This window comes from Ips typographus, linkage group LG1 (genome assembly GCF_016097725.1).
Source record: "Ips typographus isolate SLU linkage group LG1, UJ_Ityp_2.0, whole genome shotgun sequence".
NCBI classification, from domain to species: domain Eukaryota; kingdom Metazoa; phylum Arthropoda; class Insecta; order Coleoptera; family Curculionidae; genus Ips; species Ips typographus.
In genome coordinates this window covers 19,604,439-19,631,926 of record NC_138422.1, presented here as the reverse complement: position 1 = coordinate 19,631,926, position 27,488 = coordinate 19,604,439, and the positions used below count along the sequence as shown (strand labels likewise).

General features: G+C 35.6%; 3 protein-coding genes across 3 annotated transcripts in view; 2 read left to right on the top strand and 1 right to left on the bottom strand.

Moving 5' to 3' along the window:
* Positions 1-27,488, top strand: part of LOC145731918 (trissin receptor-like) — a 394,457-nt gene that overhangs the window by 65,483 nt on the left and 301,486 nt on the right. The gene's annotated exons all lie outside the window — the stretch shown is intronic.
* Positions 20,486-21,186, top strand: LOC145728891 (uncharacterized). Its single transcript, XM_081979420.1, has 3 exons — positions 20,486-20,659; positions 20,718-20,791; positions 20,846-21,186. Exons 1-3 carry the CDS (start codon positions 20,529-20,531, stop codon positions 21,052-21,054), a joined length of 414 nt encoding a protein of 137 aa, XP_081835546.1. The 5' UTR covers positions 20,486-20,528; the 3' UTR covers positions 21,055-21,186.
* LOC145728885 (uncharacterized) lies at positions 23,294-23,947 on the bottom strand. The gene is made up of 3 exons (XM_081979406.1): positions 23,767-23,947; positions 23,635-23,708; positions 23,294-23,580 (listed from the first exon to the last, which is right to left on the bottom strand). The coding sequence occupies exons 1-3, from the start codon at positions 23,895-23,897 to the stop codon at positions 23,372-23,374; spliced, it is 414 nt and encodes a 137-aa protein (XP_081835532.1). The 5' UTR covers positions 23,898-23,947; the 3' UTR covers positions 23,294-23,371.

Below are 27,488 nucleotides of genomic sequence, written 5' to 3'. Positions count from 1 at the left end.
AGCAATGTGAACTTTTATATAACGACTTCCAGGAAACCAGCAACCCCGCAGACGAGCTTATATCTGCTTTGGACAGTTCAAGGAGACTGCTCTGGACAGCAAATGGGAGAAGATTGTGTCGGAAGTGGACTTTCAACACTCCAGTGGGAAGGCCTGGGGCCTTCTAAGAAAATTGGACTTCGATGTACAAATGTCGAGAACACCTGCCGACAAGGAGCATTCCAAACAAGTGAAAAAAGAACTGACAATGCTGAAGAAACGCACTCTTGTCTAGACAACTTACTCTAAACCCTCTACAATTGAGGACATAAACAGCGCCATCTCAGATGTGAAACCGGGAAAAGCTCTAGGCTTTAACGGAATTCCTCATCCACACGGGCCCAATAACAAGGAAGTGGTTACGCTTTTCTTCACAAACTTTCTTCCACAAAGATTCTAATCTTCCACAAGAATTTAAAAGAACGAAGGTAATATCAATATTGAAACTTGGCAAACCAAGCGACCAGCCTGCCAGTTACAGAGCTATAGCCTTGCTAAGTTGCTGCCATAAATGACTGGAAAGGTGGATTTATAATCGAATAAGCGAACTAATTCTTAATTAGGTCCCGATAGTTCAGGCTGGTTTTAGACCTAATCGTAGATGTTGTGATCATGATCTGTCTCTAACAACGTGTATTGAAGCCGGCTATCAACAGAAAATGAAGACTGGGGTAGCGTTTAATGATATCAATACAGCGTTTGACACGGTCTAGAGGGAAGGCGTCCTGTTTAAATTAATACAAATAATTCCTTGTCAAGCTACCACAAGATTGATAAACAACATGCTGTGTGACAGAAAATTCCAGGTGATCCCCAAGGAAAAAATAAGCAAGCAACGCAAACTAAATAGTGGAATACCACAATGCTCGGTACTGACCCCACTACTGTTTAATTTGTATAATTAATGACATGCCAGATACAGTCAGTAGCAAGTTTTGCTATGCAGACGATATAGCCATCTCCTTTTCTGATAAGAGCTTTGAAAACATTGAACACACCCTAACTGACAATGTGATAGCTCTTAATAACTTCTTTAAGAAATGGAGGCTAGTACCCAGTCCTAACAAAACAGAGGTTTCTTGCTTCAACCTGACCAACAAACTTGCCAAACGTGAACTGCAAGTACTATTTGCTAATCAGCGTCTAAAGCACAACCACTTTCCAAAGTATCTAGGGGTAACATTAGATCGCGTTCGCTGTTTCAAGAAACACCTTACCAACATTGCGGGAAAATTAAGATCGCAAAATATCATAATTCAAAAGCTCTATAGAACGACGTGAAGAGCTACAGCTTCGACTTTGCGAACCAGTGCCTTTGCCCTTACCTATTCATGTGCTGAGTACTGTGCCCCCGTTTGGCTGAACAGTCATCACAGTAAACTTATTGTCGTTAAGCTAAATCAGACTATGAGGCTCATCACGGGATCTATAAAGTGTACTCCGACCCAATGGTTGCCTGTACTGTCCGGAAAAACTCCTCCACAACTTCGAAGAACTCCTGGGAGTATAACAAGATTATCGACAACAACAGATTACCTATTCATCAGGCACTACCGCCACATCGAATAAATAGACTCAGATCCCGACAACCACCATGAGAGATGCGGAAGACCTGAAAATGAAAAATTTGAACTCCCTGGCACAATGGCGCGCCCAATGAATCTGTTGAACCCCACTTACAGCATGCTTTCATGGGAGCAACCCTACCTCAAGGATCAGAACTACCTTGAAGAGAGTGGGTGAGGCTGAATAGGGTTCGAACTGGGTATGGTAGATGTGCTGCCATAAATGGGGTTATATGAAATCTCGTCGTGTGGCTGCGGCGCACCCAGATCAACCATAGACCACGTTGTAAGAGACTGTGAGTTGTGAGCATTCGGCGGAGAGTGGGATGAGTTTGTTACCTCAAACTTTAAGTGATATATATGTATATTCTCTGTATATTTTAGTTTGCTATTTTATTGGACTATACTAATTTTAAATTTTTACTGTATTATATGTATACTATGTAATTGCTGTCATGTGCCATACTATAAATAATAAAAAAAACCCTCTCTAAACATATAATACGTGAATAAAATAACATTAAAATTTTCCTTTCATGAATGAAAAACAGTCTAAAACTAGTCGGAAGACGTTCGATTTGTAGTAAATTGTAGTAAAAACAGCATGCCCTGAGGATGCACAAATAAATTTGCGAAACGTCAGCAAAACTGTAAAGTTTGATTTCAAAACCTAAAACACCAGTCATTCATAGAAATATTAAAACTAAATTTTGCTATACATATGTGCTCGATTGAAGATTGAGCACCAAATTTATATGATTCAGCAATTTGCAACTCCCTGATGAATAAAAATTCCTAAAAATATCTCGCGATATGCAAATACAACTTCAACAAACGCCTTTAAATATTTCTATTCCAGTCAAGTGCACTTTCCAATTACAATTTCTATTTGCTTTTTTCTGGTTTCGTAATAGCTTCCAGGCCTCACAGCTAGTTTGTAATTAGGTTCCTATGACACGGTTCAGTAATTAACTGGCGTGGGTTTCCGATATCCACGAAAGTTTAACCATCAATGCCGTAATACTCCTTCACCGAGAAAGCGTGAAATTTTTGTCCAAATAAACTGGCTTTTGGAATAACATCTAATTTGCTGTGTTTTAAACAAATACTCGGTGTGTTGAGAGTAAGAGTTAATTGCTTTTATATTTACTCTTCAAACGGAATACGCTGCGGTTTCCTAACAGTTAAAACACTTTCGTTAATTCATTTGTAATAGTTACAGAGAGAAAATATTGACATTCCAACTGAAGTTAATTTTCCTAACACATATTATTTTGTTGAATTGACTGTTGTATAATAGAGCATAAATGTGTCTAAACTTAAAATAAACACTAAAAAAATATTTTTAGGAATGTGACGTTTGATGAAATTCTATCACTAGAAATCTCCGCGAAATGTCAATTATTATAAACAATGAACTTAATGAACTGTTTAACTGGCTCTGTAATAATAAACTAGTGTAGTCAAAATTCTGTGTATTTAGCAAAAAATCGAAAATAAACCAGGAAGACATTCACAATATAAAAATAACTATAAACGGAGAAAATATTCTTTATGAAAAAGATATTAAATATCTGGGTGTAATTTGGATGCCAACTTAAATTTCCATTCTCATGTCGATTATATAATGAGAAAATTGTCAAAAAAAGTTAGATTCTTAACAAGAATTGGAAAAAATTTGTCAATGAGTACAAAATTAATGTTGTATAATGCCATTGCGGTTCCACATTTGCAATTCTGCTCAATATTGCTGTTCAATTTACCCCAATACAAAATAAATCAATTGGAAATAATCCAAAATAGAGCAATGAGACTGATTTTAAAATGTAATTATTATACTCCTGTGAAGTCTATGTTGAGTGTCCTAAATATGCTGTCTGTCAACCAAAGAATTATGTTTAGTGTTTATTTGTTTATTTTTAAATTAAAAAAACGTTTTTACCTGACTATATCTGCGATAAGTTAACAGTTTTTGAAGATGTACACAATTATTGTACAAGAAATCGTACAGATTTTATACTGACAAACAGATGTAACACGAATCAGTTGCTCAACTCTGGTATAAGGGCTTAATAGAATTTAATAAACTACCTACCTGTGATTATTAACCTGTGATAATTTGACACAGTTCAGGAGGCTTTTAAAAAAATATATTATAGATAGGTTGTAGGATTTGTTCATTTTATCTAGTTAAGGTGTGATTGTGTGTTTTATTTTATTTTTACATAGCTTGTTTAGTTTTAGATATTAGTGTTCTCATTTAGATAAGATTCAAAACTTTTAGTTTATTCTTATAGTTAAGTGACCTTTTATGACATGTATCTCTTGTAGCATTGATGCTAAATAAATACTTACTTACCAAAAAAAAAGAATAATGGCTGTGAAACTAAGAGTAAACTGAAATACTCTTCTTCTAAATCTTTTGGAAAAATTGTTTTTTTTTAAATGGCAACACCGCCTTTTTATATTATATTAGAATTCTTCAAGCAATTCTAAACACGTTCCATGCAACTTATTCCAAACTAAATAGTAGCTTGAGGGCGAAATCTGTTTTTGAAAGTTCAAGAATTAGTTCAGATATTTAGAGATAGATATAATTTATAGCTGCTCGTAGAAACAATTTTGTGTTTAGCACTTGGAAGAAGCATCTTTTCTACACTTGGACAAGGGAAAATCATTGTTTTTTTCGAACAGAAATGGTATTGCTTTCCGCACGTGATAGGAACATCATTTTTCTAATAATTGAAAATAAATGATAAATTAAAATTGAAAATATAAAATATTTTTCTTCCCGCGTGCAGAATTTGATACTTTTTCGCACGCATATGAAGTTTGTATTTTCCGCACTACTTTTTTCCCAAGCATATCCCGCAAATCCTCCATGTTATCTGCAATTAGAACTGTGTCGTCCGCATAACGAATATTGTTGACCCACACACCATTCACCTTAACGCCCACGTTGCGTTCTTCTAGGGCTTCCTGAAAGATGGCTTCAGAATATAAATTGAAGAGAAGTGGGGAGAGAACACACCCTTGCTTGACCCCTCTACAAATTGGTCTTGCTTCTGTGAGATCGTTACCAACTCGGACTTAAGCCATTTTGGGTTCTGGATTTGGATCAGTTTATGATGTTGGATTCTGTCGAACGCCTTTTCATAATCGATGTCATTATGTCCTTTCTCTGATCGTTGCAGTAGTGGATAAGCTTAAGAAATATCTTTAGTGTGTGACTCATGAGGCTGATTAGTCTGTGGTCCTCACATTTTGTTGCATTGTTCATTTTCGGCAAGGGGACAAAATTCGATGTTAACCATTTGGCGGGATATTCGCCTGTGTTATAGATTCACTTAAATATCGTCTGAAGAACTGTGATGCTTTTGTCGTCCAATAGTTTGAGCAAACCTACAGGTATGCGGTCTGGGCCAATCGCCTTTCTATCTTTGGATGTAATGATCACTCTTATAATTTCCTCTTTTGTGATGGGAGGTCTCAAGAGGTTTTTGCCGTCTACTTTTTCAACAGCAGGTCTTTCATCGGCAAAAAAGGTTGTTAATATAGTTTTCTCATATGATTTTACGCCGTTGATCATCCTGTGCTAATTCTCCCTGATCGTTTTCTACATTACATACTACTGCCGTCTCATTTATCTTTCTGTGTAGGTTGAAGTCATCGTGTATTCCCTTTCTTCTTGTACCCTTTTCGTTCCTCAAACAGCGCCAGTATCTCATCTGTCATTCAGTCGTGTTTTTGTGCTTTTCGTTTTGGTATGTCCCAATTCTGCCTCCGCAATATTGGTCATGGCAGCCTCCATTTCTTCCCATACGTCACCCATGTTAGCTTCCTCTACCGTCTGTGGATCTATGGTTGTCAGTATTTTTTCATTAAGATTTTTGGTAACTTTGTTTTTTGTTTCTTCATCTTTAAGTCTTTCGTAATCTATCTTTCACTGTGGTTCCGTGTGGCACATCGGCGCCCGGATAGGTGCATACTCTCCTTACCGATGTCTCATAACGTTTATTGATGAGTATGTAATCGATCTGATTGCGGAGTATGTTGTCTGGGCGATCTCCTGGAGCCTTCCATGTATATAAGCGTCTAGGTGGCAGCTTGTACCATATGTTTGTTATTTTCATGTTTTCTTCCTTACAGAGTTGGCAAAGATGCTCGTCACGATCATTGCGTAATAGTAGTCTATAAGGTCCCACCAATGTTTCAAATCTTCCTTCTCCCACTTTGGCTTTGAAATTACCCATAATCATGTTTATCTCATGATTTTTAACTTGTTTGAGTACTTGCTTTAATTCTTCGTAAAACGTCTCGGGCTCATCTTCTGTTGAATCTGTTGTTGGTGCATACATCTGGATGACATTGATGTTGACTGGTTTGGCGTATAGTTTAAGTAATATGATTCTGTCTGAGAAAAAGAGAACATTTATTACAGATCTGGATAACTTTTCAGTCAGGACTATTCTTACTCCCTATCTGTGATTTCTGTTATTATTTCCTGAAACGTAACACACTCCAGCCTGAGGCTACCACGTTTCCGCAACATCCAGAATGTCCATCTTCAGTCTCTTCATTTCCTCTAGATGGTTGGCCAGTTTTCTGGCCTCATATAAGCTACGCACATTCGAAGTACCAACCCTTACTTCGCCTCGTAGACTTAGTCTCTCCTTCCTGACTTCATTTAACACAGTTCCCACCGGAGATCCGATTGGTGAACGATTTATAACTCCGGACAATTTTGGGTTAAATGCATTCATCATAGGATTTCATGTGTTTTATGTGATTCTCTTGGGATGAGTAGTGAAGGTGGTATCCCGTTGCCTTCCTCCACTTTATACAGGGATTTAGTTCTGTATCTCTGTTACGTATGGTTATACCGCCAATAATCGGTCGCCATGGCCTCGTTCGTTTTCTAGCAGGGTGCACCGGGTGACAGGGGTCACCACTCGAGCAGGTGAGGTTGGCATTGATGGGTAGCATTGATGTACTGATGTTAACTTTACCCCTTACACCCTCACGTGTTTTTATGTTAGGGCAAACTAAGATATCAATTACAAAACGAGAAGTAGATCAGTTAGAGTATTATTTGCTCCCAAAGTATATTGCAAAATGCTGTCATTGGACTCATCAGATGAAGAACTTCCTGAATTCATCGTAACAATCGGGTCAATCGCTAAAAGTTTGGATTTATTACTGTCAAAATCAACAGGACGCTACAACAAGGAATATGTATTTTTTCAAATTGTTGTTCTGAAAACCAAGTGAAGAGCTTGAAGGAGGAACTGCTCTTAGTGTTAAAGAGTACTACGAAGCTAGAACAAATTTAACACTTGTGGAAAGCATTTTTTCTACACTCGACTGCTTCGCAACTGAATTCGCGTGCGGAAAAGTATCGCTTTCTGCACTTATTAGGAAAATAACTATAAAATTTAAAGTTTTTTTTAGTATAAATATCTCTGTGGTATAAACTTGGTTGGACTTGTCTAATATTAAATTATTACTGCACTCAAGACACTCTCTCAGAGCGAGATATCTCAAACAAATTACAAGATTTGCTAGTATATTATTTATCAACACCCATTAATTTTTAGTATAAAAAAATAAAATAATCAAATTAAATCGATATTTTAGCTGTCATAAGAAGCCTATTGAACTTAATAGTAAACAGAACCACATAACTTTATCTACAATAAGATTAGAAGATCCCACTATTTATGTGTTTGAATTATTGCCTAAGTTTCCATCAAACCCTAATGGAAGTTTAATATCAGCCGATGTTGGGTTACGACTTTGTTTGCCTAGCAAGGATCGAAATTTACATTTTACCATTTGGTATTAAAACATGACCTGAAATGGAATTAGGCATTAAATAGAGAAGCAGTGATAAAATATCTCCCATTAGAAAGCTAATGAGCAATATAATTGCTAAAAAAAAACGTAAATTGAATTAAGCTTACTAACTTAAATGTTGGATAAACTAAAATATATTTGAAAGGTGTTTTGATATGCATTTTCGTTTTTAGTTCTTTAGTTTTCTCAAGAAAAAGTAAAAATATTGTTTACGATCTAAACGAACGAAGTTAAAGTCAAATAAATGAAACCACTTTATAAAAAAAAGTCAATGGTGATAGTTTACAACTGACCAAACTCACATAAAACAACATGAACTGATGTGGAAAGTCTGATATCATAACCCGTTAGGACATCGAAAGGGTAAAATAATGTTCATAATAATGATTCATGAAGTGGGTCTAACGAGCAATAATAAATAATCCATTGTATTTGCCGTTTTTTCCATCCGTTTTATCAAAAATGGGGCTCGTAAATAGTAATTTTTTTAAGTTATTTTAAGTCGTTAAACCCTAAAATCGGACTTTTTTTTTAGTTTTCGTTTAGAACATCAAGTGCTTATCTATCTGCACCATTAACAAAATACATTGAGGCGCTAACTGAAATATATTAAAGTAAATGTATTTGACCATAAAATAGCTATTTATGTAACTAGTTACGAAAAGTTCGATTTTGTGTAACGAATGAATGTTTGTAGGGCGAGCGCAGCGAGGTCCTACAATTTGAATGAGTTACACAATAAGAAATTTTCGAAACGTGTTGCATACATAATTTTTTCTATTTTTTTTTCTAATTAGCTGTGAAAACCATCTTTTAAAGTGATTTAACACAAATATTCACTTTCATAGCACCTTGTATAAACTGTGACAACGACATGTTATGATGGATGTCGCCCATATGTTTCTACGGAAATGCATAAAAACAGGGAGTGATGAAATGAACTTTTTATAACTAGTTACATAAAGTGATACTTTTCGTAACTAGTTACGAAAAGTAAAACATTTTGTCACTCTAATCAGTTTTGAAAAGTGTCACTTTATATGCCAAAATTAGAAAAAAGCATTTTTTTTTTGAAAAGTGGAGGGTTATGATATACAGATGAGTAAAAATTTCAAAATTATACGTATGAAAACTAGGATAGGGAAGAATTAGGAACAATTACTAGTCTTGTTACGAGGAATTCAAAAAATTAGATTAAAAACAGGGTGTTCTATTTGAAAATCAAAAGTTGGTGTTCTTTCCGACTGATCTGGCAACATCGCAAAGTCCGAAATATTTTCGAAAGCTACACTCCAAATTTCAACAAAAAATATTGAGTCGTTCTCTAGATACTTCTAATATACAATCGCCGTGAATCACCCTGAAGTATTAACAAAATCCTTCTATTTGGGGATGGTAATGCAAGTGTGGTTGGATCGATTTTTAAATAAAACCTAAACAAGCTTAAAAGCTTATTCTTCTAACCGCATTTGGGGTTAGGATAATCTTCAAATCTCCTCCAATTTTGTCTTCGTTGGATACTAATTTCAAGGTGACATTAAATCTAGGACTAAAACCTTATGTCTGATAATTAGAACTGATGCACTTAAATAAAAAACAAGTAATTAAACTTCACACGTCTTCGTTATGTTATTTACGATGAAATATGTCAACCCAGAAAGTTGGCCAACTTGTTGTGTCACTTCTATTTTCTATAAAATACTCTCTAGTTTGCAGGCCATTTTTTGTTCTAAAGGAAATGTTTGTGCTGTTTCTATTTTAAATTCTTGTCTAAATTGCTGATTGAATTAATTGTTTATAACCAATTATGTTTTATAGCTTCAAAGAAGTGAAAAATATTCGAATTTTAATCGAATCAAAGTCGTTAAGCGGCGCTGCGATAGTGCTTTTATTCGTTTTTCTTCAATCCTGCTTGACAAGTTTTCTATTACAGTTAAAGAAAAGACTGCTATAAATCTGGTGGTTTCTTTTTTGTAGCAAAGCAAAATTAGTTACTTGGAAATTGTATAAAAGCAATTTTTAGTTTGAAATTGAGAAGCATCGATCTGGAAACTTTGCTTTTTACAGTTTTACATCGATGCCTGTAATTTATATGCTTGTTTTTTTTTTGTACCAGTGAGTTAATATTTGACAATGCAATGAATTCAAAATATAAAAGCATAGAACGGGCTGTTTTATTTATTGAAAGCGTTTGTATTGTTTCGATCATAAAATTGAAATTGTAAAAGTTCATGTAGATGTAAAGGTATGGGACGAATAATTAGATTAGAACATACAATTTGTATAGGCAGTCAATATGCCCTTTTCTACTTGAAAGCTGTAGTTTTAGCTCGAATTTTACTTTAGGAAGCTCTATATCGATCTATTGTGGCAAAGTAATCAGTCCAGTAATCAATATTAGTAGCTGAAATTAATGGTGTTGAGGTTATACCGGAAGTAGGTATCGATTTCTTCTCGTCCGAATGTGCCGTCTTCATCATTGAAAGTTGGTGATAATCTGGACAAATTGAGTTCGATCTTGGGCTACTCTAGACAATGCATCGACTTGCGACCTGTACCAAGTTTTTACTCCATTTTTCCTTGCATAACCAAGTGCAAAAACTGGATACTTCCTGTTACAAAAAATGTGACCAAGATAAACTGTGTCCCGGTGTTTGATGATCTGCAGCAATTCTCTTTCCCTGCTCATGCGCCTTAAACTTCTTAAACTTCTATTTCGCATTAGCCACATCTCAAATGCTTCTAATCTCAACTAATCTGTTCAGCGTTCCAGTGTCCATGTCTCCACGCCATATAGCAACACCGAACGAACATAAAATTTAACAAAACCAAAGCGCAGTTACAGATTAAGGCTTTGATTGCTTAATAGATTCTTTATGTTAAGAAATGTTGTTTTGGCTTACTCTATTTGGCTATGCACTCCCTTCTCCTCTGGTTCCAGGTCTGCAGTTATCCACCTCCCAAGATATTTAAATTTATCTACCTGCTGTATTTCTTTGCCATATGTTATTATATTTGCCTGCACCGGTGTTCTGCTTATGGCTCATCATCCTGGTTTTAGGTTAATTTTTAGCCCTAGCTGATCTCCTTTAGCCGTATCCTGCGTTTATTAGGGAAGCTTTTAGTAATGCTGTGTAACGAAGTTTTTAGATTCGTTACTAATATTTTTCCAAGCGGTTGAAACTGTGTCCTGTAAAGTGTTGTAATACTCTATGGCGCTTCTATGTACCGTTTAACGAAATTATGGAGGGGGTAAGCCTCGATGGGCGACGCACTACTGCGATAAGCGGCGGCGGCCCCACTACCGACACGTCGTTATAGTGGGGGCCCTGAAAATCGTATAAATGTGGCACCGTAGCACTAAGCAGGCAGTCACGCATCGCCTTTGCAAGACTCTCTCTGAAAAGCTCTTCGTACCGTCCGTTCGTAACCGTAAAGAACCGTGGCTTGGTGGCGTAGAGTCGCAAGGCGTTCCCGTCATGAAGGCGCATGTTCATGACGCTCCTTTACCTTATTTTCTGGCGTATGGTCAGAACATGTCCCCTCTGTTGGCGTAGTTCGCATGACGTTACCCCACCGCAACACGTTTTGGCGTATGGTCGAACGTGGTCCCGTCCCGAACCAAGTCTGGCGTAGTGTCGTACGGACTTTCGTCCTTTGGGACCTGGTGTAGTGTCGGAACCCGTCTCCCTTTTTCTCTCTTATGGTAGTTCTCACCAAAGCGAGACGGCCGCCGAACATTACCGCGTTAGTTTTAGGATAGACTGCTCCGTAGGTTAAGTCCGGAAGTTTATGATTAAGGGGTACTTCTTGAGTTTCTTGCACCGTGCGGAGTTTTAAGTTTTGCCGTATGTTTTCTTCAGTATGTAAGATATGTGGTTATGTTCCGAATAAAGAGAGTAGATTCTTTACTAGTTTGTTTCACTCATCCTTGCGGAGCTCACAAACCCAGAAACTTCGTTCCTAACTGTTTAAAGGCGGCCCAAGGGCAATCGTGTTCCTACTGGCACGTGACAACTGAGTAGGTGGCACCCGAGTCTTAAGCTGTTAAAACGAACCGTAGTAAAAACGCGTCATAGCTGTTTGCAACTCTCACAGCCGCAGATTTTTGTTTAGTTTGGTAGCTCATATCATTGTTGGAGATACGTTCTACAAAAAACCCTTCTTGGGACGAATAAGTTAATGTTATTTTCAACTTAGTTGAAAATAGTGCTAAATTTCATTTTCCCAACACACCTTTTTGGTGTGGTGAGACAGTAAACTCAACTAACAACAAAGAAAAGAAAAAACTCATATCGTTGTCATCGATTTTCTTCTCCTGGAGTAACTTTATTAATTCCGTGTTCTATAAAACAGATGTATACGTTTTTCCTCTGGTCGTTTTTCCGTGTGATTCTTACACTGTTTGCATATTTCAAACGTCAATATCTTACAATCTAAACAATTGAATATACATAGAAGAAGATGAAGATGAAGATTACAATACATGTAACATTGGAACCGTCTAGAGCATTAAAAAATGTAAAAGTGCACCGGGTTTTCCATTAAAAATAAGCTACTAAACCACCAACTCTGTTCGTGCCCCTGAGCATATTCCACCCCAGACCATCACTGAGCCTCCACCATAGGAGACAGTAGGAGTAAAATTAAATTGTTCATCTTGTTCTCCTCGGCGGCGATATAACCTTTCCCTGCCGTCGATGGAATTAACACAAAATCGACTCTTATCTGTGAACAAAACATTGGCCCACTAATCATTTTCCCAATTTCCCTAGCAAAGCCTAGACTGGCCACACGATGACATCGCTAGAGTAATAAAGCTTCCTTTGTACTATAGGCCTTCAAACCAACTTCCTAAAACCTCCTGCTAATGGTCCGAGCACTTGTTCTTCTTCCACGTACGTCTTCCAGTTCGCTTCTTAGTTGCGGTACTGTTTTATGAATCTGTCATCTTTAGCCGTGGTTGACTGTTTTCTTTCTTGACATCGTCTCCTCACATACTCTCCCGTTTGTCTCCAACGTTTTACATTACGATATATCGTAAATTTTGATTTTCTTAACACAGGTGTGAAAAAGTAAGATAAATATACACATTTTCTTCGAAACCCTGTATTTTCTTTAATAATTGAGATATCAGAGGGAACAAAAAAAGGAAATGTTCCGAAAATAACGGGCTACAATTTGATGTAATAAACTGTTTTCAATTTTCAGTTGTTCTCTCCACAAGGTGTCTTAAAGAGCACAGAAAATTCCTTACTTCCTTTTCGTCCCTGTATATGCCATAAAGACAAACCATTTTAAAATCGTAGTAAGACAGATGTATTCATGAAGATTCAAGCTACAATTCATAAAAAAGATGAACTAAGTCTAAATTTTGACCGTTCCCCTAATTTTGCCGGTGTGTGTTTTTGACGAATAACACCCAGTCATCTAAGGGCTTTTTGAGGACTTGAAACGATCAAAAGTGATAAAAACATTGAAAATTGAGCCCTTAATCGAACAGACATACACACCCACACTATATGGATTTTAATATTTAATCTACTACTAATGGAAAAAATCTTTGTAAATAGGGAATACCTAATGAATATCATATAGATTTGAAAACAAATCACGTTAGATTGGACAGGGCTTGCCATAACTTTTAAGAGAACCTTATAGAGGACTTCGAAATACTCCTGGGAATTAATTCTTGAAATTCTCAAGAGAAGTGTTGCTAGAACGTGACAGAAGAAACTGACAATGGCAGGTTTCTGTCACATTCTTCAGATCTTTCTCTTGATAACTTACTTCCCTCGTTTCAAGAACATCCTCCCAGTAGGATTCCGTTTCTCTCTCCTACAATTTGAATTATTGTTAAATTTAATAATAGTACAAAGTTTTGAGAAAACAATTTCAAATAATCTGCCCACTGTGAATTACTACATGATTTTGCAATATTTTGCTTCATAAATCAATCAAAATACATATATAGATTTACAAAATTAATAACATAATATTATTCTCTTCTTCTTTCTTTTTAAATCTTTATTATTACTGTTATTATTACTTTGAATAAATGTCTTCCAATGTTTTTGTTTTTTTAGAGGGACATTTTTTAAACAACACCTAAGTTAGACAATACATACTTATTTCTTTAAAAATGTATCAAAGAAAGTCAAAAGATCTTTAAACAAACGCTCCATCTGTACAAAACAAAAAAGTGCATCAAACAGAATATAGAGGTTTTTCTATGAGGAACTAAAAATGAAGTTACATTTTACACTGAACCTTGCCAAAGCCATATAGCAAACTCAGCAAACCAATTCTTTGTATGTTTATTTTAAATTTTAATCAAAAGTTAAATGCTGCCTTTGTGCATATTCAGTTTCTCTGTTTAGGACCACTGTTTTACTGCCCTTTGTTCTAACATAGTGTAATGCTTGAGTACGCACATTTCAGAAATTCTTGGTCATGTCGTAAAGCCAGTTTGGCTTTTTGCCAAATTAGTTTGGTCAGTAATGCTGAACATGCACAAAAGGTAAAACTTTGTAATACACTAGGTACGCAATATTATCTGTAAGTCAGTTTGTTATTGACTTTATCGTTCTCTAACAGTCTGTATGTTTATATAAATAATTTTACAATAAACTACATAAAATAACAAAATTATTTATTTTTTTTTAGTTAGTGAATTACTCGCAAAACGTGTAAAATAAAAAACTTCACGAAATTCTGAAAGGTCAAGTATAATAAGCGTGTTAAATCCAAAAGATGGTCGATTTTTTCGGACGTTCCCTTTACTTATTTAAGATTAATGTATCATGAACCATTCCTGTTTCGCATATAAACAACAGGAATAAAGGGAATAACCATAGAGCTTGTGACATTTTTCGTTATTAATGCACTTCTTGCTGTTGTACGGATAGGGAAATGTGTAAGTTTAACACTAAGGCTTTTGGTTCAATTGAAATTCACCTGGTAAATTGGCAGCTCTATATAATAATTATGACCACCTAGTATACTCGTAAGTAGGCTTAATCCTTCTTATTACGTAAAAATATAATTAATAATAGGAATAATAATAATAAATCTCTTATTAACGGGGAATTTGGAAGAAGGCCACTGGGTTTCATCTGCTGGAACCTAAGTCACGTAAAATAGAAATCACATTGAAATCCCAAAACAAATCAAATGGTATATCAGCAGAAGCACAAAAGAAAACAACAACAAGACTATCTCGAAAGAAACATCTAGTGACCAACCACCAGAGGCTAATTAAACCTGCAATAAAATGGACAAACAAAGAGTACATAATCTCAATGAGGCCTTTTCCATGTGGATAAAACTAAACCTCGACTCTAAACATAAACTTAATGGCCACCCAAAAAAGATACATTCGGAAACACAACAAAATTGATTTGATTACTGCATTTATTTTCAAATAAAATGAATAAATATTTGATTTTTATAAAAAAAATAGTGCTAAGTGCGCGTTTGCAACAGCCTTCTAATGCTTTAACTTTTACCTGTAAAAAGTAAATAAATTCTAACAATCTAACGTCAAAATCAAACAAAACTACAAATCAAACATGGCTTTTTACAAACCTTTTGCATCATTTAAAACAGCCAAAATTAGCCCTACAAAAAGTGATTCTAGGAAGTCCAGGCCCACCCAACTTAATGAAGGGAATACCCCACTTCAGTTGTTAGTTTTGAGAGTCTTGCTGAACCAGACGTTGATGAATGAAAGAAGAAACTAGAAAATGATTCATAAATCGTTGTGTTAGTGAATTTTATTAAAGTTCCTGTAATTTTTAATAGCGTCCTTAGTACGAACAGTGCAAGTGTGAAAGTTAGTTTAAAAGCAAGATAAACCACAACTTCCAAAGTGTCCCATTGACATAAACCATTTTTAAGAAACCAACCAGATATTCGAATGATCACTAGATGATATAGCTTCATGGATTCCCAAAACAGGTATTGTATCTCCTCCGGCTTTTTCCAATATAACTTTGGTTCCAGTATCACTAATTCTGCAATGCTTCACTATGTCTGATGTTACTATGGTAAAAACAGTTCCAGTGTTGACAACCATTTAACAATTCTTTCCGGAAACCTTGCCATTCACTACTAAGCTAGTATAGTTTTGCTGAAGACGAGCTACCTTAATAACTGAAGGTAAATGATGATCTTCAGTCAGCTTTTGCTTCTGATGAATATTGACTTCCTTTGGTAATTTTGATAGTTTTGCTTTCTCTTTTCCCATCCTTCCAGGTTGTACATTCTTCTCGGTTTAAGGCATTGAGGTCGAATGTGTCCTCTCTCCATAGTTCCAGCATTCAAAAGAACGAGAAAACGGCCTCTTTTGCGCACTACGTTTGTTTTGCCTGTTTACTCTACTCCACATTTCCATTAACTCCTTTCACAAGGTCTCCAGTTGCCGATTCAACTCTGACTGGGTGATTGAGTGGTCTGGATTGTCATAACGGTTACCATACTTGTGACACTTGTTTTACCTCCTCAAACTCCAAGGCGTAGGCAAGGGCATCGTGCAAGGTTTGGCATCTGGCTAGTCTTAAAGCTTGCTCAGTGTCACGATCTTTCAAACCCCTTAAAAATGCTCGAACTGCCATTTGGCTTTTCTGGCATCTGCTCGCTAACTGTGCCTCGTAAACTTGCCCCAGGCGCTTGTTTACAAACCTCATTTTCAAGTGCTGGATCAAGTCATCATAGTTTTTATAATGTCTTTCATATAGAGTCTGCAGAACTTCCAAGTCTGCTTCTCGAAGGGACAAAACTAAGGCTGTGACTTGGTTACTTGCTGTCCAATTGGTTGCCTCTGCAGCAGCCTCAAACTGTTTTTTTATAAACCTTCCACGAGGTCTTGCCATCAAAAACTGGAGGTTTGATATTTGAACAGGCATTAGTACTGGCTACTAAGGTTGGATTTAAGGACTTTTCTTGCAGTTTGTCAACTTCCTTATGTAAGTTCTGCACAGTTTCCGTTTATTCTCTTGCCCACTTTTTCTTCTAAGGTTTCTATCTTTTTAAGTTTACTAATCACACAATCTAGCTTCCGTTCTTGGTCCTTTAGTTGGTCTTTAATGTTATCAAACTTCTGGTCTTGACTTGACCTCATCTCTTCTAATTTGACCTCAAATTCATCTTGACTTATCTGGTTTGCTCTAATTTCCTCCAACTTGCTGTCATGACTTGCTTTCCTTTCCTCTAGCTTGCTGTCCTGATTTGCTTTCACTTCCTCAAGCTTGCTGTCCTGACTTGCTTTCATTTCGTCAAACTTGCGGTCTTGGCTTGCTTGCATCTCCTTCATCATGTCCATAAGCTGTTTCACTGCATCCTTCATCATCGCACAACAGGGTACTTCACGCTGATTCGTCTGTTTCTCCTGGTTTGGGACTCTTCTTTCTTCTTCCTGGATCTTCTAATCCCACTTCTGACCCCAAATGTACCGTTTTTTCACACAAAACACCTCTTGTTACTTTTAACTCGCTCCGTATATTTCGTTTGTTTACAAACACTGACAACTGCTGTCTAACCTCTAACCGGTCCTAGCCCAGCTGTTTAGATAGGCTTCCATGGATTCGAAGAAATTCGGCAATATTCATGAAATTGGCATACTCTCTTAACTACGACATAAATCTCCCTCTCTCACAAACGCTGAACTACGACGTTCTAGATCTTAAGTCCATTTCGTAACAATATTAATAATACATCAGTATCAATAATACTACGAATGATGGTAAAACAACTGATGGAGAGGATTTGCTTGCAAAATAACTTATTTTCAAATCTTAACAAATCTGAGCTAATGAAAAAATAAGTTTCTAAAACAAAACTTCCTCGCAAATGTCGAAAACGTGATGAAGAAAACAAACTTGATAGTAAAGCATACAAATTAAGACACAGATTATGCCCTGTTTTAGTTTAAAGCACAGATAAAAGTTAAGACATATGAGAGCTTTTAAGACCCAGTTTATGGTTTCAAAACATTTAGGAACTAACTAGAACTTATAATTTAAGGTTAACGATGAATGAAGTGCTACTTTTCATGAAAAGTTAATTGGCATCTACTAGTACATAGTCATAAACTGTAATCTTTGCTGATAATTTGCTTACTCTACTAAGTTCTACCATTTTTCAGTCATTTTAGTTAAACTTTACCCAAATTAATATGTTGTTTAAGTGCAAAAATATAATTTTACTATTTGTTTTATTTGCCAATTAATGTAGTACCTAACTCAAATGCATTAATTATAGAGCGTATTTATTTGACTCTACCGCAATTCCGCAGTTAGTAGACGTTTCCCAAATGTGTAACGTAATAATTAAACGAAATTAACCAGTAAATAACGACCTCGGCAATTAATTTATTGCTGCAAACTCGCAAAATAATTACCGACAACCACCTGCGGAAACTTCACTAATCTTCTCGAAACTATATGGACATTATTTAGTAAGACCCGTCAAATAAACTCAATTACTAACGTACTCGTAAATCTGAAGCACATACTATACTACGAGTAGGAACTTTTTGTTCATAAGAGAATTTGCTAAAATATACAACTAGCCTGGTTGCGTAAAAAGCACTAAAGGATTTGTTTCAATTTTGGGACAAAGTTGTATTACTTTGTAAAATATTCAAAAGGGTCGCCTGACTGAATTGAAGCAATTTTGTTGGGTCTGCCCTTAACAAGGTTTGTATATATTTTGTCGAGGTTGTGGAATTTACTGTGAGAGAACGTTAATTTAAACTATCCCTATATCAGCATTCACAATAGAGCACAACCTGGCAAAAAATATTTAGTTTTTGTTTCAAGTTAAGTCCAGTTTCTTTACTGTTTTGGCCAAAAAGTGTATTTATATTCACTTGGGATATTTTGTCACTCTCTTCATTATAACTTACCTAACTGAGTCAGCGTTCGATTGGCTTTTCGCAAATAAAGCATTAAAAGTGAAGTTTAATTGACAGAGCCTGAAGAAGTTTACTAAGACTCATCTGATATCCACGCCTCAATTTACCCTACCGCAGAAAGTTTTCTGATAAATTGACTTTAAGTGTTTTTATAGACGGTAGATCATCTTCGCGGAAAAGCAGTGAAAACGTTTTGAAATAATCTGTTAACTCTTAAATTTTATTATACAGAGTGGTCCAATTGCTGTCCGTAACATTTAGGTACAAGGTAGGTTAAATTAGACGAAAGCTGTAATAGTATATTACGTAACGTGCTGTAAGAAGCTTTTTACGCACGAAATGGAAAGTGTGCTAATCCGTGAGTGCGTAAAATGCCTTAGAACACTTGTGACGTACTACACTTGCACTGTGAAGTCCTGTTGTCGCAACTCATATAATTCATAGTAATTTTTGTTCATCAGTTTATTTTAATAAAATCGTGCAAAAAAGTACACTTTTTTGAATGATCTTTAGTGCAAAAAGTTTTACTTTTTTGCAATAGTGCAAAAATAATTATTTTCGTAACAACTGCGGAAAGTGGTACTTTCCCACACGCTGACTGAAGTTGACTTCGCTACGCTTGTTTGGGCATCAGTCGAGTGCGGAGAAGGCACTTTCCGCACGTGATAGAAACATCATTTTTTCTACAAGGGTTTTCCAATAATTGAAAATAAATGATAAATTAAAATTGAAAAATATTTTTCTAATAATAGTGAATTTAACAAGATTGTTCTTTTGATATTATGTATGTAACTAAAATATAACAGCACATTAAAAATATTAAAACTTGATTGACGTACAAAAGCTTATATAGTGTGGACCAATTTAGCGAGTTATTTACGATTGAATGAAACACTGCACTAAAAAAGTGGAAAAAAATCAATCATCTTTTACGCCCTCTAGCAACCCAACCAATCACTCAACCAACCAGTGTTGCCATATCGCTGGAAAACCCATTTCACTAGCTATCTATAGATGTATAAAAGTCTACACAGAGTGTACCAAATTGGCGAGTTATTTTCTATTGAGTGAAATACTGCATGAAAAAAGTGAAAAGAAAGTTGGTCAACTCTGACGCCCTGTAGCGACAATATCGGTCAAGTAAAGTAGTTACATCGTTGGAAAACCCATTTTCTTGACTGTCCATCGACATATAAAAGTTCATACAATATGTGTCAAATAAGATAGTTATTTACAATAAAATTGAATGAAAAAGTGGGAAAGAAGGAAAAGAGGAAAAAAGAGAAAAGTTTAATTTAAACGTAAATTTGGCAAAACGTGTCATGGCATCGTGTGGATCCGATGTTTCTTTCGTACTTTATTGATATTCTGTAGTGGATAATATTAAGGAATATCTTCAGAGTGTGACTCATGAGGCTGATTAGTCTGTGGTCCGCACATTTTGTTGCATTGTTCTTTTTCGGGACAAAATTCGATGTTAACCATTTGGCGGGATATTGTGCTGTGTTATAGATTCGATTAAATATCGTCTGAAGAACTGTGACGCTTTTGTCGTCCAATAGTAGGTTTCTAGGTTAAATTTCCTAAAGGAAAGCCCCATTCTCTTCCTCTGCGACGCTAATAATAAAGAAAATACGAAGGGGGTTGCAAATTGTGATATTTTCAAAATCACTCTGCAGCTCAAAAACGGGGACAGCTGTGCTAAACACGACAACTTCATTGTTCTATTAAAAAAAATCTCGCAGGTTTGCGAAAATTGCCTTGCTCTACATTTGCTTGTTTTGGAGATATCCCGTAAAACCATCATATTTGAGACACTCTGTACATTTCTTAAAATCAAGCCGATTTTCAAGAAGAGTTTTTTGAAGAAGAAATCTATATTTTGCTAAAAAAATTACTGCAAGCAGATATAATTAAGTTTCAATTATCATATTAAACGTTCAGTAACGTTTTCGATGTTAATCTTGTAAATGTTTACGGTATATGCGAATGGAGCGTTGGCATTATGACCTGTGGTGTTATTGGCGTAATTTGTGTCAATAAACAGTCGGGGATTTCTCGACTTGGGGAAGTACTTTAAGATTACTATATAAAACCAGGAAAATTGTAATGGATCGTCAGTAATCATTCGTCAGTTCAATTTACCCACCAAAATGAAGTTTGAAAGTGTTTTCGTAGTGTTGGCTGCCTTTGTTGTAGTAGCTTCAGCCGCGCCTTCCGTTTTGGTTGAAGATAAAAAAGGCCAGCAGTATTACTTAACTCCAGTACTAAGTCGGCAAAGAAGGTATGTAACTGAATTTTGAAGTGATTCGCTTCATATTGACATTGAATAATTTTTGCAGAGCCCAGGGATTTGGCGAAGGAGGTGGTAATGGTAAAGTTCAAGGTGGATATGCTGGTTTCACGAATCCAAATGGTACTTTTAGCGTAACTAAAGCAATAACAAACCACTATAAATTTGTAATTACAGGATCTGGTGCACAAGTAAGTTATGGACACGCTAATGGATACGGACACAATGTGGGCGTGGATGGTCGAGTTCCGGTTTGGTCCAGCAAAAACAAATTCGGTGAGTCCACCCTTAATGTGGGCGGAGGAGCCAGCCAACATTTTGGCGGTCCTGGAGGCAGCCAAAATACGGACAAGCGAGTCGGGGTTAATTTTAACCACAGGTGGTAAACGCCATCCTAAGTTAAGATAATATATTATATAATATTAATGTTTTTTTATATATAAATGCTTGGATAAACTTTACAACGTGCTTTATTTGAAAATGTGTGAAACTAATAAAAACTTGAGTGCTGGAATCGGGATCTGGTAAAACGGGATTTTTTTAGCGCTATATTGCACAACTCAGCCACAAATTAAGGTGGGATTGGGTACAAAAAACGAACATCTCGTATATTATTAGGATTGCATTTAGTAATAACTTGAAAAAATTACCAGATTTTTGAGAGTAGAAAAATTACTTAAAAAGAACTAAAATAGTTACTTATGTATTTAGTGCGAAAAGTACGATTATTGCTTTAAAAATCAAGTTTGACATTTATTCCAAAAAAAAAAAGGCTTTTTGTACAACAAATAATGCCAAATTACTTATTATGTTTTTCTTGTTACTAGATACTGCTTGTTTTATTATTTTTCTAATATTTTGATTATTATTACAGGTTTACCCCATAAAATTAATGTACAGGGTGTCCCTTTTTCGACACTTTTGTAAAATGTTTGGCTTATTTTTAATAAGCGGTTGCAACTTTTGTCACACGACTACTTTTTTGTGATATTCAACATGAATTAAGTAAAATTTTCATAATTTTGTTTTTGAGATTGAAGGAAAAATTGAAAAACATTATGTTTGAGGTAACTTAGATACCTTTAAACTTTAAAACACATTCTGGTAGATATTTATTCTACGAGCGTGCGCGAATGATTATATTATTGGAAAACCCTTGTAGAAAAAATGATGTTTCTACAAGTTTTTTCCAATAATTGAAAATAAATGATAAATTAAAATTGAAAAATATTTTTCTAATATTTATCAACATTGTTCTTTTTATGTATGTAACGAAAATAGGTATAACAGCACATTAAAAATATTAAATCTTGATTGGTGACAAAAATAAAACTTGATTACTAATATTAATATTTGATATTTGATAAATGAAGAATATGGACGATGAATATGGAATAATAATTTTGAATGTGATATATAAATTAACACAATTTAATTTTCCCACCCTAGTACGAGAAACTAATTTCTTTCCGCACTAGTGCGGAAAAGTCTATATTTCGAGAACAAAAATAGTGCGGAAATGTTATCATTTGCGCGTGTGATAATGTGTTTTAAAGTTTAAAGGTACATAAGTTACCTCAAACATAATGTTTTTAAATTTTTCCTTCTACCTTAAAAACGAAAAGGGTTATGAAAATTTTACTTAATTCATGTTGAATATCACAAAAAATTAGTCGTGTTACAACAGTTGCAACCGCTTATTAACAATAAGCCAAACTTTTTACAAAAGTGTCGAAAATGGGATACCCTGTACATTGATTTGATGGAGTAAACCTGTTTTAGTTAAGAAACTGTATTACTTAGAGATGAGGAAGAAAGAGTAATAATAATCAAAATATTAGAAATAATAAAACAAGCAGTATCTAATAACAAGAAAAACATAATAAGTAATTTGGCATTATTTGTTATACAAAAAGTGTAAGGGGGTGAAGTCTCACAAATAAAGTTTAGGATTCTTCACAAAAGGCTGGAAAGCTATTTCGCTTGGTAAGTCTGGATATTGGTGGTTTTCTAACCACTGGCTTCTGGTCGTTGTAGGGACAGGTCGCAGGAGATTTGTTAGAACGACACTACACTGATTAATGATTAATGACTGTTTTAATGAGGTTTTTGAATAGAATTATTAGAATTATTAGACTTAGTAGCACAAGGCAAATAAAATAAAATTAATGAGTTCTGGCGCGAGGCGGATGCTACGGCAGCTCAACATGAACTCCTGCTAGCTTGGGTGTTTCATGCAAAGCGGAATTGGTGGCGCTGCTGTACTTCCGGCTCTTGTATGGCGGGATGGTTAAATGGTGGTGGAGTTTTGTTACAAAAGCCTTTTTTTTGGAATGAATGTCAAAGTTGATTTTTAAAGCAATAAAGTACTTTTCGCACTAGACCCATAAGTAACTATTTTAGTTCTTTTTAAGTAATTTTTCTACTCTCAAAAATCTGGTAATTTTTTCAAGTTATTACTAAATGCAATCCTAATAATATACGAGATGTTCGTTTTTTGTACCCAATCCCACCTTAATTTGTGGCTGAGTTGTGCAATATAGCGCTAAAAAAATCCCGTTTTACCAGATCCCGATTCCAGCACTCAAGTTTTTATTAGTTTCATACATTTTCAAATAAAGCACGTTGTAAAGTTTATCCAAGCATTTATATATAAAAAAACATTAATATTATATAATATATTATCTTAACTTAGGATGGCGTTTACCACCTGTGGTTAAAATTAACCCCGACTCGCTTGTCCGTATTTTGGCTGCCTCCAGGACCGCCAAAATGTTGGCTGGCTCCTCCGCCCACATTAAGCGTGGACTCACCGAATTTGTTTTTGCTGGACCAAACCGGAACTCGACCATCCACGCCCACATTGTGCCCGTATCCATTAGCGTGTCCATAACTTACTTGTGCACCAGATCCTGTAATTAAAAATTTATAGTGGTTTGTTATTGCTTTAGTTAGGCTGAAAGTACCATTTGGATTGGTAAAACCAGCATATCCACCTTGAACTTTACCATTACCACCTCCTTCGCCAAATCCCTGGGCTCTGCAAAAATTATTCAATGTCAATATGAAGTGAATTACTTCAAAATTCGGTTACATACCTTCTTTGCCGACTTAGTACTGGAGTTAAGTAATACTGCTGGCCTTTTTCATCTTCAACCAAAACAGAAGGCGCGGCTGAAGCTACTACAACAAAGGCAGCCAACACTACGAAAACACTTTCAAACTTCATTTTGGTTGGTAAATTGAACTGACGAATGATTACTGACCATCCATTACAATTTTCCTGGTTTTATATAGTAATCTTAAGGTAATTCCCCAAGTCGAGGAATCCCCGACTGTTTATTGACACAAATTACGCCAATATCACCACAGGTCAGTTAAGGCCAACGCTCCATTCGCATATACGGTAAACATTTACAAGATTAACATCGAAAGCGGTACTAAACTTTTAATATGATAATTGATACTTAATTAGATCTGCATTTGATTGCAGTAATTTTTTTAGCAAAATATAGATTTCGTCTTCAAAAAACTCTTCTTGAAAATCGGCTTAATTTTAAGAAATGTACAGAGTGTCTCAAATTTTATGGTTTTACGGGATATCTCCAAAACAAGCAAATGTAGAGCAAGGCGATTTTCGCAAACATGTGCGAGATTTTTTTGAAAGGAATAATGAAGTTGTCGTATTTAGCACAGCTGTCCCCGTTTTTGAGATGCAGTGATTTTGAAAATATCACAATTTGAAACCCTCTTCGTATTTTCTTCTTTCTATTCAAAGGAAGAGAATGGCTTTCCTTTAGGAAATTGAACCTAGAAACCAAATATTTAATCCGCTTTTTTCTGGAAAAAATTAAATTGAAAAACAATGTCCGTTTCGTCACAATCACCAGCAAAAAACGTATGTCGGTAATTAATTGTAATATTGATTGATTGTCAAAATGATTATAGTTTTAGGTTATAACTTAAAGCATGGGCTACAATAAATTATACCTATGTACAGGGTGTTACAAATTCGATGCATTACTACTATCTCAGAAACTATAATTGATAGAACTTTAGTTAAATGGAGGCAAAGTTGCGCATTTTATTGCTAAATAATTTGGTAAAAAAAAAATTAAAAATGTTTCATTACATTCGGAGATATCGGACAAAAACCGAAAAAATCAATCTTCTATTTTACTTTTTTACCACATTATGGAATATTTTCGAAAATGAACAATGCAATAAAATGTGAGGACCACAGACTAATCAGCCTCATGAGTCACACACTAAAGATATTTCTTAAGATTATCCACTACAGAATATAAATAAAGTGCGAAAGAAACATCGGATCCACACAATTTGGATCCAGACGAGGTTTAGGCACGAGAGAAGCATTAGTTGCGACTCAAGTACTGATTCAGAACTGCAACGATCAGGGAAACGACATAATGTTGTGTTTCATCGATTATGAAAAGGCGTTCGACAGAGTCCAACATCATAAACTGATCCAAATCCTACATAGATTGGACATATACCAAAAAGACATCCGCTGCATTCAAAGCCTATACTGAAACCAAATAGCTGAAGTCAGAGTTGGTAACGATCTCATAGAAACAAGACCAATTTGTAGAGGGGCAGACAAAGGTGTGTTCTCTCCCCACTTCTCTTCAATTTATATTCTGAAGCCATCTTTCAGGAAGCCCTAGAAGAACACAACTTGGGCGTTAAGGTGAATGGTGTATGGGTCAACATTATTCGTTATGCGGACGACAGTTCTAATTGCAGATAACATAAAGGATTTGCGGAATATGCTTGGGACTGTCGGGGAATGCAGTAAGTACATGGGTCTCAATATCAACACCAAGAAGACTAAATTCATGATAATTACTCGAAAGCCACAAGAATTTCAAAACTTAACCCTAACATATGAGAATCAACCAATAGAGCGAGTAAATAAATTTAAATATCTAGGAACGTGGTTGTGTGAAAACTGGAAATCCGACACAGAAATCAGATGCCGGATTGAATATGCCCGCAGTGCGTTCATGAAATTCAAAAAAGTGCTCACCATACTGATTTTAACCTTGGCTAGAAAATTAGATTTTTTAAATGCTATGTCTGGATAATCTTTCTTTATGGCATGGAGGGATGGACAGTGAAGGTGAGAACTATAAACAAGCTGGAAGCACTCGAGATGTGGGTCTATAGGCGTGTACTGAGGATTCCATGGACTACAAGAAAACGATGAGGTCTTGAGAATAATCAATAAAGACCGCGAACTGTTAGACACCATTGAACGTCGAGAAACAGCATACCTGGGCCACGTAATACGCAACGACAGGTACCAATTCCTGCAATTGATAATTGAGGGAAAGAGAGCAATCGGCAGGAAAAAGATGACATGGTCAAAAATGTACAAGGTGTCTCATTAAAAAAGAGTATATTTTTTCATATCGTAAAATAGATGTGCTTAAGAAAAAAACGGGATTCTACCTTAAATTATCTATGGAAAACCATTTGTAGTTCTTCAGAAATTATCAAATATTATATTTTCAAAATCATACTGTAGCTCAGAAACGGTGGGCAGCTCGTTCCTTTCACATAAACACAAACAAATCTAGGACAGGTTTGCGACAACCGCATTTGCTACATTCGGAGATACCCCGTAAAACCATCGAATTTGAGACACCCTGTACATTTAGTTTGGTTTAAGTTATTTTTCATTAATCTAGCATATTAACTAAATTCTTGCTGGTATGTCTCTGCTGCGTTATGTACGCCTATTTATAAAATCCCCTCTATTTTGATACTCGTGTAACCTTCTGAAATCTTCTACAATTATAAATTTCAGTTATCCTTGGCCCATAAATTCCGTTCCGCAAATTTTGCATCATTATCTTTCGAGTTTGAAGTTAGTTCAGCCTGGTAAAAATGCCCACTTAAATACACTTTATAACAACTACTTGAAGGACTAGGCCATGATAATTTGCCCTTAACTAAGTTTTGCAGTTATGTAAACAATTAAGTCAAGAATGTTAAACGTGGCGTGAAATTTTAAAAGTCAGCAATGACCTAAATTGCATAGTGTAAACTGATTTCAAAGCAAATATTTGCTCTTTTTGGTTATTGTTGTTTCATTGTTAAATTATTCCAAAAGCTTCTGGTCTTGGAACCAAAATACACGGTGTTTTTCATGCTAATTTATTCATTTCCTTCCTCTGTTAGAATATATCCTAACAAATGTCGTTAGACGTTTTGCGAAAAAGTTAACATTATGAATTGCAAATTTGACGTCGATATAACGCAAACTATAGATTGACAGAAAAAAAGCTATTAATAACGAATTGTGTGACTTTAACAATGTCTAATTGAGATTTTTCTTAAAATTTAGCAACTTACCTATTATGTTGTTATATTGTCAGATATACTGGAGATCGTACGATGTACGATGAAAACATACGATAACTTATTTTGTCTATACGAAAAAAGCTATCTACCGGTAGTGCCACATTGGCAATAAACTAGAAAAGCCTTTGATACAACGTTGGGACTCTGGATCTACTGCGCTGTTGTTCGCCCGATGATAACATACGGAGCGATTGTTTGGTCCGGAGATAATGGATACGGCCAAGTCACAAGCCTTGTTGGACAGGGTTCAAAGACTTAGCATCTGTATTACAGGTGCAATGAAAACTGCCCCAACAAGGGCACTAGAGCGGCTATGTGGGCTAGAGCCGCTGCAACTGTTTATACAAAAAAGCCCACAGACTGACAGGTCTCAATATGCTGATTACAGACTCAGCTGAATCGTGGGGTCATCTCGGGGGTGGGGGGAGGC

What these genes read in the sequence shown, in the direction of transcription:
- LOC145728885 (XM_081979406.1), bottom strand. Translation starts at nt 23,897, where the DNA reads ATGAAGTTTGAAAGTGTTTTCGTAGTGTTGGCTGCCTTTGTTGTAGTA. An exon ending in GTACTAAGTCGGCAAAGAAG is followed by an intron (nt 23,709 to 23,766) that starts GTATGTAACCGA and finishes TAATTTTTGCAG; the next exon opens with AGCCCAGGGATTTGGCGAAG. An exon ending in TGGTTTTACCAATCCAAATG is followed by an intron (nt 23,581 to 23,634) that starts GTACTTTCAGCC and finishes TTTTAATTACAG; the next exon opens with GATCTGGTGCACAAGTAAGT.
- LOC145728891 (XM_081979420.1), top strand. Translation starts at nt 20,529, where the DNA reads ATGAAGTTTGAAAGTGTTTTCGTAGTGTTGGCTGCCTTTGTTGTAGTA. An exon ending in GTACTAAGTCGGCAAAGAAG is followed by an intron (nt 20,660 to 20,717) that starts GTATGTAACTGA and finishes TAATTTTTGCAG; the next exon opens with AGCCCAGGGATTTGGCGAAG. An exon ending in TGGTTTCACGAATCCAAATG is followed by an intron (nt 20,792 to 20,845) that starts GTACTTTTAGCG and finishes TTGTAATTACAG; the next exon opens with GATCTGGTGCACAAGTAAGT.